Here is an 11,938-nt window from a genome sequence, read left to right as displayed (position 1 = left end):
GTTCTTTTTCTGGTTCATAAACAATGTTTATGGCATATTTTTTACTTGTGATTAAATAAACCTCTGATTTACTTTGGATAAAAGTATCTGCTAAATGGCATGTGTGGATTTTGTTGCAGATTTCTCAAATAATTGCTCATAGTTTCAGACTTCATTTTAGAAAGCACTGCCCATGATGGATTGTACTGTGTACATGCAGAATTGTAATAATACTCATAGTAATAAGAATGATGTTGCTCTGTGTTTCAACAGGCTGTACTCTATCAGGCACTAACCATCCACTGCAGGAGATCACTGCATTCACAGGCCAGTCTGTTCTCCTGCCCTGCTCCTGTACTGTACGTCAGTTTGATACTCCCAGACTCACCTGGACTAAATTAACCCTAGGTCAGGAGCCTGTGATATTAACCCAGAGTGATCTCTACATAGACAGAGTGGAGCTGTTAAATAGAAAACGTCCTGGGAACCTCTCTGTCCTCCTCTCACACCTCACTCAGGATGATCAGGGAGATTACAGATGTACACTCGAGGATAGTGACAACTGGGACATAGAGAGGGACATCAGACTCTATGTTAAAGGTAAAATATTCATCTCAGGCTTAGACAGCTGTATATAGAAAGTATAACAGTAGAAGGCAAACATCTGTACAAAACCATTCATGGTTTGGTCCATCAAATATATAAGCTATTTCAGATTACTACAGTATATGGCATTGATAATACTGAAGGCTATCAGTAATACTGTTAGTAATGGGTAGTCTTACGTGTTCATGTTAGCAGTTGTAGAGAGCTACCATCATCTAAAATTGATCAAATTGCTCTGTTTTGTTGAAAATTACTTAATTAGTCATGCTATCCTGTGTTTTACTGCTTAAAGAATAGTCTCTTGTTATATGTTAGTGTTTTTTCTAACCTGATACAAACTTGTCTTGGTGTGACTTAGTCATAAGACTGGTCTTACAGCTAAGAGACATTTGGGTGCCACCACAGCATGTGAAATCCTGTGGGTTTACTATCTACAGAAAGTCACATGTATGGAACCTTGCAGAAAGGAGTAAAATATAGTGTTTGTTGTTGTGAATGCAGTTAGATGTATGGGCCCTCTGGCTATCAACCTTGTGCTATCTTAAGTTTACACAGACAACAAATTACCTTTTACACACAATCTGCTGACTGCCACATATACAGAAAGGGGTTGTATGTTTTTCTCTATAAAAGCATTGAGCTTTTCAACTATGCACTGTTTAGTGGATAGTTGATTCTCCATTTTTGCAAATCTTATAATAAAGTGTTGTTTGAAAGAATCTGCAGTCTCTCTACCCTTTGATTAGATATTCCACAACAGTTTCAACAGGCTGCACTTTGTCAGGTGCCCAATCAAGGATAGAGAAGAGAGGAACACATACAGGGACATCAGAAGAGAAGAGACTTAGAGTCTCAGGCTTAGATGGATGTGTATAGAAAGTATGACAGGAAGCAACAGTATACGGCAAACATCGGTACAAACAAACAATAAGTACAGTCCATAAAAATATATCAGCTATTTCAGATTACTATTTGTGTACAAGAAGAATAGCAGTAATACTGTTAGTAATGGGTAGTCTTATGCATTCATGGTAGAAGTTGTAGAGAACTACCATCATCTATAATGAAAAAAGTAAGTATAACACATTTCTACGTGTTTCAACAGGCTGCAGTTTGTCAGACTCTAACCAACTGGAGATAGTTCGATCCCCGGGCCAGTCTGTGCTCCTGCCCTGCTCCTGCAATGAACTCCAAGCTAAACCTCACAAACTGACATGGACTAAACTCCCCGCTATACCATTAACCAATCGTGATCTCTACAGAGACAGAATGGCAATGTTTCATACTGAGAGCTCTCCAGAGAACCTCATTCATCACTAAGGAGGATCAGGGGTGGTACAGGTGTACAATCAACAACCAAGACACTAGAGACATACATATCACTGTTGAAGGTAAGAGATCTGATAATGATCCATTTTATGAGTGTTGTCTGCACACTGAAAAACAAGCACTGCATTCACCATTTAAGTTGACTTTTTCATGCTCATATAAGATGTGCATAACAAAATAAGTCTGTAAGGGGATAAAGACATTACCATATACTACAAAAGCACTACCAACAACTGCTTCTAATGGTCCGTTTATGTCCAATGAATATCATGAAATTATACTCCACAGGCAGAATATTTCAAGGAAATTATTTAAATGTCTCAAAATTACACACATCTGCGACTGGTTTCTATCAAATTGTCATTACATTTTCTGTCTGACAGGTTCGAATTGATGACATTTGAACAAAAAACTACATCAGCATACAAGCTGACCACAGTATTCTGTTTTGCACTGAGCAAAGCTCCCTGTTCTACTGTAGACTGACTAAACATGTCCATATCCTGTAGGAACTGACACAGTGAGGAGAAGCTCCATCTGCATCCTCTCTGCAAAACATTACAATCCAATACGTCTTAATGGCTGTCCTACCAGTCATACTGATCATCGCTGGAATGGCTTTGTACATATACTAGAGAAACAAAAGTATTTATCCACAATTGCAACCACTAAAAAAAGCAATGTGGAATGTGGGAATGGTTCATTTTGTGTATTAAACTCTGTTTTTTTTATCCCAGGAAAGAAAACCACAGGGAATAATAGTAGAGGGAGCAAAAGAGGAGGAGAGAATAATGATGAGGTCAATGAATCATTTAGAAGCTCTATCACAGTGAGAGTGATGGGGAATGAAGATAGAAAGAATACATCCCACTTATCATTGCGTTGTTATATGGTTATGGGTTCAAAGTTACTGTATGTGTGCCTTATTTTCTGTCTCCTAGGATGATCCTACTGCAATGTATTCCATGGTTGTGGACAGAAACACTGGTTTAAGCATCAACACAACACCACTTAGTGCACTAGTAACAGAATTGTGTTTGTTTGTTTGTTTTTAAGACTGTTCCTTGATTAAATCATGTCAAATTCAGTGGGAAAATGAAGGTCTCAAAAAAGATTACATCTCAATCCCTGTGCTATTTGTGTGCTAATGAATGTTGCAACTTCATTATACAGTATGTGTCTCATTGTATCTTCCCTCTCTAGGATGATCCCAATGCAATGCATGCTACGGTTCAACACAGAAACGCCAACCAAGAAGATACAACTACACCACTCAGTGCTCCAGTAAGAGAACGTTTAGTGTGTGTGTGTGTGTGTGTGTGTGTGTGTGTGTGTGTGTGTGTGTGTGTGTGTGTGTGTGTGTGTGTGTGTGTGTGTGTGTGTGTGTGTGTGTGTGTGTGTGTGTGTGTGTGTGTGGTAGTATAAGCGTTATATATCATGTAAAATAGTGTGAATTTGTGCATCCCCAGATGTTAGCAGCATTGCCTGTGTCTCTGAATGTATCTTGTGTTTCTTATCGTCCCTTTATATAGGATGATCCCTCAGTGATATACTGCACCATCGTCCACATGACAGGAAAAGGGAAAGCAGCTGTGAGTCTGGAGAGCAGTGGAGAAATAGAGTACGCCAGTATCAAGACAGGCAGATCCTCCTAGAGCCACTATACAAGGCTCACAGCCTTATAATACAGAGAGATCTAACAGTATTGTGCCCAGTATCATGAGGCTTTATCTGGCGCACTTAACTATAAATATATTTCACTCTCCAATAACACATGTTTACTGGTTAACTGGGCACAGGAAATCAAGGGCGGGTTTACCTATGCTAACATGTGGAATTGTTTTAAGATGGTGTAACTATCGTTTAGCTACTTTTTTTTTGTGAAGCAGAGACATGCAAAGTGCCTTGAATGGCTTGTGATTTACCTAGTTCCCTTTTTATATTGCTGTTTTATATTACTGTTTTGTAATAGAGACGGATGACTTCAGCCATTTAAAGAAAAGGGAGATGTGGTTTGATGTGTATAGAAACATCTTTCGCAATCACTATTGCAAGAGGTTTCATTGGTGGCTATTCAAACTGATGTATCACCCATTTTAACATATGAATCTTATATTTCTGCCAAATAGCTGGTACACCTTGAAGAATTCATAATCTTTGAAGTTGACAACAAAAATGTTAGGCTTAAAAATACAAAGTTTGTTACAGCCAACTATCTTTGTAAAAAACAGCCTATTGTCAAAACCAGTCAGTTTGCTACTTCCTCTTTGGTCTAATGGACAAATCACAAATTGTTGTATTCCTGAACAAGAAAAGCACTCTAGCAATGTCATCAACTGAAGCATATGCTTTTAAAGTGCACAACTAACAGGGAATGTCATGTTAAAGTGTGTATGTTTCTGTACAGACAGTATCTGTAACGGCTTTCGTCTGGTGAAGGAGAAGCGGACCAAAATGCAGAGTGGTATTTTTGAGACATGTTTAATGACGAATGAAAAATGACCAATACAAAAACAACAAACGGAATGTGAAAACCTATACAGCCTATCTGGTGACAACAAACACAGAGACAGGAACAATCACCCACGAAATACTCAAAGAATATGGCTGCCTAAATAAAGTTCCCAATAATCACCTGACTCTGATTGAGAACCGCCTCAGGCAGCCATAGACTATGCTATACACCCCCAAGACAAAACACACCACAAAAAACCCATGTCACACCCTGGCCTGACCAAATAAATGCAGACAAACACAATATACTTCGACCAGGGCGTGACAGTATCTCCATTTGACAAAGTCACATTTTCCAATTACTCACTTCAGCACACTCCCACAGACACAAACAGATGGCCATCTACAGTATATTTTGCAATATACAAATATACAGATATTTCAGGTTTTTTAAAAAGCTAAAAACCTGTTTTTGCTTCTTCATTATGGGGTATTGTGTGTAGACTGATGAGAGGAATAATTATTTAGTCAATGTTAGAATAAGGCTGTAACGCAACAAAATGTGGAAAAAGTCAAGGGTCTCAATACTTTCCAAATGCACTTATCAGATCTGTTTTTGATATGTCCTCATTCTCAGCACTAACATGTCTGTGACTTTTCCTTTTAAAGATGATAATATTAACATGCTGATGTAGTAGACGCTTTTATCCAAAGCGACTAACACGAAGTAAACATATTTAGAAGCCTATATGTAGCCCATGGGCAAGTGGCTAACCTTGTGGATGTTGCTAACCCAATGCTGATAAACTTCACAAAATAAGTGTGAATTAACTGTTTTTGCCTGTCTCTTAAACATTGTGTGGAATCTTTATTATTTGGTTATTATTCCTAGCTACTAAGTTTACCATGTTACGAAGTACAAGAAATACAACAGGAAATGGCAAGTTGTAACTCTAAATCCAACAGGGGATTATTGGTGAAGACCCACCACAACAGACACAAGTCAAACACATTGAGGTGATTTGACCAATAAAATGACAAGGAAAGGGTAGAACATTGAGAAGAGATTAGAATGAAACAGATGGAGAAGAAGGGCGTTTGGTGGTAATAATGTGTTCCAGGCATTTGTTCTTGCTGAGCGTGGTGTGTACACTTCTGCCATCTTTTCCCTCATGTCGGAATCACCCCACAAGAGGCGCTCTGATGTCGTTATTAGCACAGGCGGTCGGTAGTGGAAAGACAGGAAGAAGAGAGATCATGATACAGAAAGCAGTGGGACGTCTAGTAAAGAAAGTATAAAGAGGGCCAGGGTAGGAAGCAAGAGTAGTGATGTGTTGGAGTGGAAAGTGGTGCTAGTGTTGAGAAGGCTTCACTTACACGCTATCCGACTAACTAATGCTGTAGAGAAAGAGGTAAGTGAAGTGAAATTAGCCAGATTCATTGGAAATTGTAGATTGTTAATATTGTGTGATAGCCAGGCTCAGCAAGAGAACATTTTGAAAATGGAAAATCTTAATGGGAAGAAGATTAAAAGTGATGTCCCTGGTGCTTATCCTAGATTGAGGGCAGTCATCACTGGGGTCCCAATATCTTTGTTCATAGATTATATTAAAAAGATATAGGCTCAGTCATGATGTAAGGTTATCAATATGACCCGGGTTGTGGAAAGCAGAAATGCCAGGTTGAGGGTATTGTGGAGATGACAAAATAGATATTGGTGTTATAACAGATGTTACTGTTGGTTGTTGACATGCTGAGCAATCCTAAAGGTGAAGTGTTTCAGCATGATATAGATCAATTTCAATGAGGTTGGGGAGGTGTTTTGGGGGGAGGGTGTGGTAGAAGTTAGGGATTTATTTGGTTTTGAATTTTATGTTCATGGTAGTACAGAATTCCATTCCAGCACAGTTGGTGGCGGCATTCACTTTAACTATTATTTTCGGGCCGCCATAATATCATAGAATAATTCGAATTAGCGCAAACGCAGCAAGTCTGGTGTTTGTTTTCATCCCCTACGTGCAGTAGATGGCAGCAAATCTGCAGAACGATGTGGAAATATTTTTGTAACAGTAGAGGTAGAAATCTTCTTCTCTGGTGGTTTTGTTTTGAGTCTTTGGGGGACCAAAACAACACGACGTAAATAATGTGTTAAAAGCCATTAGGAATGATAGTTAAGCATTTGTCTCACATTCGTAAAATAGAAATACCATCAGCTGACATCGAAAGTACACCGTTCCTTCTGCATTAAATGCACCTGAAGTCATCATTTTGGTAAGTTCTTTGACGGCTCGTCATAGGTAATTTAGATGGCTAACGTTAGCTGTGTAACCAGACATTGTCAACACACTATGTATCAGATGAATGCCTGTATCTAGTTTGCTTGCACAATTGTACCATGTGACTTTGCGGCGTGTACGGTTGCGTTCGCTAGCTAGCCACATAAATTTGCACCGGTTAGCTAGCTATATTAATAGCTACAACGTTAGATCGCTCTCCTTCAGCTACCCTCCCGGCTAAGCAACCTGGGCTGGGCCGTGATTTAAAAAAAAAATACATATATTTAACATTTTATTTCTAGCACTGACATGCCTTAAACCGCTGCGCCACTCGGGAGCCCAGGGGCTAACGTTATGTCGCTAGTTAACGTCGTTTAGCTAACCAGCTCGTTAGGGCCAAGGTTGCTATTTACCTCTTAAACAGCAAGAGACTGTTGCCTATAGTCAAGACAAGCTAGCTATGTTAGTCTTAACAGAGATTGTCTTTGATTTTTTATTTTCTTATTTAACCCGTGTTTAACTAGGCAAGTCCGTTAAGAAAACATTCTTATTTACAATGACCGCCTACTTGTAAAGCACCCCCGAGCCCGAATGAAGCTGTGCCAATTGTGCACCGGCCTATGCGACTCCCAATCACGGCCGGTTGTGATACAGACGGGATCGAACCTGTGTCAGTAGTGACTCCTACTTAGTGCCTTACCCCCTCTGGAGCCTTGTTGTTTAATATTCCTGTACCGGGCATTTGGTCTGTATCATTATACTTTCCACTAACTTCTGTGTTTGTCCAGTCAATGATTTTAATTGCAAGCGTTTGTTTTCGCAGATGCCATTGCCTATGTGTAGATTTATTTAACTATCTAGCTAGATAAGTCACACAGAATATATTTCAACTTGTTAACAACCAACTTGACGTGTATCTTTCAGATGCCATGGTAAAGGACTGCATTGGTCCGAAGAGCATCTGAGCTACAGTCATTATCATGGAACAGAAAAGGCTTTCAGAATAAGTCACTTGCCCACACACATGAGTGCTGTATTCCCCTTGCGCTGGGCCAAGCGCCATGCCTGACCGGGACAGCACCTACCTGTCAGGTGGTGGTGGGAGCAGCGGCGGGGTGGGTACTAGTGTAAGCGAGGAAGTGGGGTCTGGTTTAGGAGGGGGCACGGGAGAAGGCCGGGGGGGATCCGCAGGAGGTGAAGACTGTGGCTCTGGTTCTGGGGGCATGGGTGGAGGAGGGGCCCTGGGGAATGGGAACAACTGCGGGGGAGGTGGAGCCGGGGGCTCGGGGTCAGGACCGGCCCCGGACGGGGTCTGCAGAGACTTCTTGAGGAACGTGTGTAAGAGGGGCAAACGCTGCCGCTTCAAACACCCCGACTTCAACGAGGTGCCAGACCTCGGGGTGCAGAAGAACGAGTTTGTTTTCTGCCATGACTACCAGAACAAGGAGTGTGTCCGCTCCAACTGCCGCTTCGTCCACGGCTCCAAGGAGGATGAGGACTACTATAAGAAGTCAGGGGAGCTACCCCTCAGGTTGAGGGGGAAAGTAGCTGCAGGACTGGGCCTGTCCCCCATGGACCTCCCACACAGCCGAGGGGAGGTCCCCATCTGCAGGGACTTTCTGAAGGGTGAGTGCCAGCGGGGCAGCAAGTGTAAGTTCCGCCACGTCAAGAAAGACAACGAGTATGAGCCGGCAAGAGTGGGTTTGGGGAGTGTGTTGGGCCCAGGGGCCAGTGGGATGGTGAACACAGGCGGAGGGGTTGGGGTGGGTGCCTGTGGAGGCATGGCTGGACTGGTGGGGGGTGGAGGTGGGGGCAACATGATGGGGATGGGCTGCCCCAGCCTTGGGGGTTGCAGAGACCCGGGTATCTTAGGGGTGGGAGGAGTAGGGGTAAGTGGGATTGGGGGTTGCATCTCTATGGGGGCCTCAGGACCTCGTCGTTTTGACAGGGGCCCCTGCTCGGCGTATGACCCTCTGTTTGAGAGCGGTCTGTATGAGACATCGCCCCTGGAAGCCCCTGTGGACCACACAATGCTGCAGCTGAAGAGACGCAGGCTGGAGGGTCTACGGCTAGACGGGAACGGAGGGGGACACTATGAGCTTGGGGTGCAGGCGGCCCTCTCACCCCAGCCCCTGGAGTACAGGTTTCTGGAGGAGGAAAACACCCTACTGAGGAGGAGAGTGGATGAATTGAAGAAACAGGTCAGTCTAGCAGACGGGTGATGATGAACATCCCTCCACACATAATCAACAACCACACATAACAATACGATGTATCTATTAACTTTTTAAGATCACTCCTCAAACACCTTGTTAATCTTTTCTTCAGGTCTCAAACCTCATGGCCACCAACGAGGTGCTGCTGGAGCAGAATGCCCAGTTCCGGAGCCAGACCAAGGTGTCGGTGATGACCCTGTCCTCCACCCCAGCCCCCTCTGAGCAGACCATGGCGTCCCCCGTGGGCTCGGTCAGTTCCTACAACCACAGCATCGCCCAGACCCATACCACCCTGAGCAGCGCCGGGCTACAGCCTCGTACTGTCACCCTCACCCAGCAGGACCTAGTGGCCCCCACCGGTGGCCCTACAGTGCCCCCATCTAACGCTGCCCCACCCAGCGCTCCCCTGCCCCACCTCAACCCCGAGATCACCCCGCTCTCAGCCGCCCTGGTTCAGACCATTGCCCAGGGCATGGTGCCTCCTGTCTCCATGGCACCCGTCACTGTTTCAGTGGCACCGGTGGCTGTATCCATGGCACAGCCTCTGCCTGGCATCACTATAAGCCATGCCACCACCCCCATGGTGTCATACCCTATCGCCAGCCAGAGTATGAGGATCACCACCATACCTCACTGATGCAGCACACTCTCTAGGACCCTCCCATGGAACTAAAGATGGAATTCTACATACCATCCTTCTCTCAAGTTTTAATTACCCACTGCTGAATGACTTGAGGGGAGACGTTGAGGTGGGTGAGCCCTAATGCCCACATGCCATGGGCAGAGAAAAGGTTTATGATGATAGGATGCCTTCACCACACAAACCCTGCTCTGTGGCAGTGTTGCAGGTAGTCCCTGAGGTGACCTCTGAACTTCTTAAAGGTTTGTGTGCCAAAGGGACTTCTTCAAAGCGACACCAAAAATAACAAACTGTAAAAACATCAGGGTGATGTTCTTTGACAAATGACTGTCATGACATTTCAGTAGCTTCCATTATTTATGTTTATGGGTTTTGCTTGTGTAACTTTGCTTGTGTAACTCACAAGAAAATGAATTTGTCCTGTTATTACTAATTAAGTTATCTAGAGTAATGTTATGGGAGGATAAGATTACTGATTGACACACCATCAGATACATTTTTCAGTGTTTGAAGCATTGGTATCTTTGCCCTTAAACTCAGTAGAGCCTAAACAAAGGTAAGTCTACCATGAAGGGAATAGGTAAGCTTGGAATAGAAACACCTTTAGTAAACATGTGTTTGATCAATTCCAAATGTACTCAGCGTTTTATACATTTACATGTGTAATTTCTTAGTCAGAGCGACTTAGTTAGTGCATTCGTCTTAAGATAGCTAGGTGGGCCAACCACATTTCAGTCATAGCTACTTTGAGGAAAAATGTGCTTACAATCTGTAAAGTCAGTGCCCAGGTGGTTCCACCTTGGGGTGCCAGGACAAAGAATAGCTTTGACTGAGCTGGAGCTGCCCTCCCGTAGGGGTGGGAGGGCCAAGAGACCAGAGGTGGCAGAACAGAGTACTTGGGTTGGTGTAGGGTATCAGCATAGTGTACTTCTACACCTGCATTGCTGGCTGTTTGGGGGTTTTGGCTGAGTTTCTGTACAGCACTTTGTGACATCAGGGCTTTATAATAAATTAGATTGATTGAGCCTGGAGGTAAGGAGTGACAGGTCCTCTTGCTGCTCCGTAGGCAAGTACCTTTTAGTGGATACAAGCTTTCTTGGGAAGGTTGAACACCATGCAGGCTGCGGCATTCTGGTAAGTTGCAGGGTTTTGATGGAACAAGCAGGAAGCCCAGCCAACAGCGTTTGCATTTGTCCAGATGGGAGAATACAAGTGCCGCTTCCTGTGAGAGGTAGGGTCATGCTCTGTTGCCACCTGGGTGTCTTTGCTATGTCATCTGCATAGCAATGATAGGAGAGACCATGTGAGGATAATACGGAGCCACAGGAGAGCAGTCTCAGTTGAGTGACCGGTTTTGAAGCCTGACTTGTTAGGGTCAAGAAGATAGTTCTGAGAGCGATAGCAAGAGAGTTGGTCAGAGACCGCACGCTCAAGTGTCTTGGAAATAAAAGGATACCAGTCTGTAGTGTGATGTCAGAGGGGTCGTGTGTTGGTTTCTTGAGGGGGGAGTGACACAGGCCATTTTGAAGTTAGAGCGGACGAAGCCTGTGGTCAGGGATGAGTTGAGGGAAGTAAGGAATGGGAGAAAGTCTGGAGGGGATGGGGTCGAGCGGGCAGGTTTTAGGGCGGCCGTACCTCGAGTCACAGGATTTCATCTGGAGAGAGAGGAGAGAGATGTCTAGCAGTAGTTCTGTTTGAATGGGACAGAGAGGGAGGGGGTGGAGGATTGAGGAGGAAAATAGTTTCCTGGGGTTAGAGGCAGAAGTTGGAAATTTAGAGTGATAGTGGCTTTAGCAGCAGATAGAGGGGGGAGTGAAAGGGAGATTTAGTTACCTCCATTTTCACTCAGCAGCCTGCAGCCCTGTTCTGTAAATTCACAATGAGTCACTCAGCGGGGGGGGGAGGGCCGAGACGGACGGATGCAAAAAAGATGGAGCGTACGGTTGAAGAGGCAAAATCAGGAGGGAGAAAGATTTAGCAGAAGGGAGAGAATTGCGACAGCACATGACTGTGGGTAGGTGTTGAGTGGATAGGGTTGGAGGAGATGGAGACCGACACTGAACCAAAGTAGGGATCAGCAACCTGGAAGGGGGTTTCAGTGAAATTAGTAGGCAAACAGCCTCTAGTAAAAATGAGGTCAAGCGTATTACCAGCCTTGTGAGTGGAATGGGACTAGGAAAGGGTGAGGGCAAGGAGGGAAAATGAATTGATGGCAGGCGTTGCGAGGTTGAAGTCACCCATTACAAAGAGAGGTGAGCCATTGTCAGGAAATTAGCTTATCAAGGTGTCAAGCTCATTGAGGAACTCTTTAAGAAATCGGCTAGAGTGGCAACAAATCTGCCCAATTAGCTGATTCGCTTTCCATACTCTGCAGATACCCATACTTGAATAAACCTGGGTCAATGGAAACCTGCCGACTGAAGCGGATTAAACAGCAT

At 44.0% G+C, this 11,938-nt stretch overlaps 1 protein-coding gene and 1 long non-coding RNA gene across 3 annotated transcripts; both read left to right on the top strand.

The window, feature by feature from the left end:
• Nucleotides 1-1,913: 1,913 nt before the first annotated feature.
• LOC135539905 (uncharacterized) lies at nucleotides 1,914-5,221 on the top strand. The gene is made up of 2 exons (XR_010455675.1): nucleotides 1,914-3,198; nucleotides 3,447-5,221. It is a non-coding gene; the product is annotated as an uncharacterized LOC135539905 (long non-coding RNA).
• A 422-nt stretch (nucleotides 5,222-5,643) lies between these two features.
• Nucleotides 5,644-10,531, top strand: LOC135539904 (zinc finger CCCH domain-containing protein 10-like). 2 transcript variants are annotated; one of them, XM_064966146.1, is made up of 3 exons: nucleotides 5,644-5,780; nucleotides 7,569-8,845; nucleotides 8,973-10,531. In XM_064966146.1, exons 2-3 carry the CDS (start codon nucleotides 7,706-7,708, stop codon nucleotides 9,495-9,497), a joined length of 1,665 nt encoding a protein of 554 aa, XP_064822218.1. In that variant the 5' UTR covers nucleotides 5,644-5,780; nucleotides 7,569-7,705; the 3' UTR covers nucleotides 9,498-10,531. The 2 variants fall into 2 exon arrangements, with proteins under 2 accessions (XP_064822218.1, XP_064822217.1); XM_064966145.1 differs by lacking the exon at nucleotides 5,644-5,780 and adding an exon at nucleotides 6,366-6,639.
• Nucleotides 10,532-11,938: the final 1,407 nt, after the last annotated feature.

The sequence above is a fragment of the Oncorhynchus masou genome, chromosome 5 (assembly GCF_036934945.1).
Source record: "Oncorhynchus masou masou isolate Uvic2021 chromosome 5, UVic_Omas_1.1, whole genome shotgun sequence".
NCBI lineage: Eukaryota > Metazoa > Chordata > Actinopteri > Salmoniformes > Salmonidae > Oncorhynchus > Oncorhynchus masou.
Note: the sequence above shows the minus strand (reverse complement) of the source record. Positions and strands in the feature narration are given on the sequence as shown.

Bases quoted from the DNA above. Each gene is read 5' to 3' on its own strand.
- LOC135539904 (XM_064966146.1), top strand. From the start codon at position 7,706: ATGCCTGACCGGGACAGCACCTACCTGTCAGGTGGTGGTGGGAGCAGC. The intron at 8,846-8,972 runs GTCAGTCTAGCA...TCTTTTCTTCAG, and splicing joins TGGATGAATTGAAGAAACAG to GTCTCAAACCTCATGGCCAC.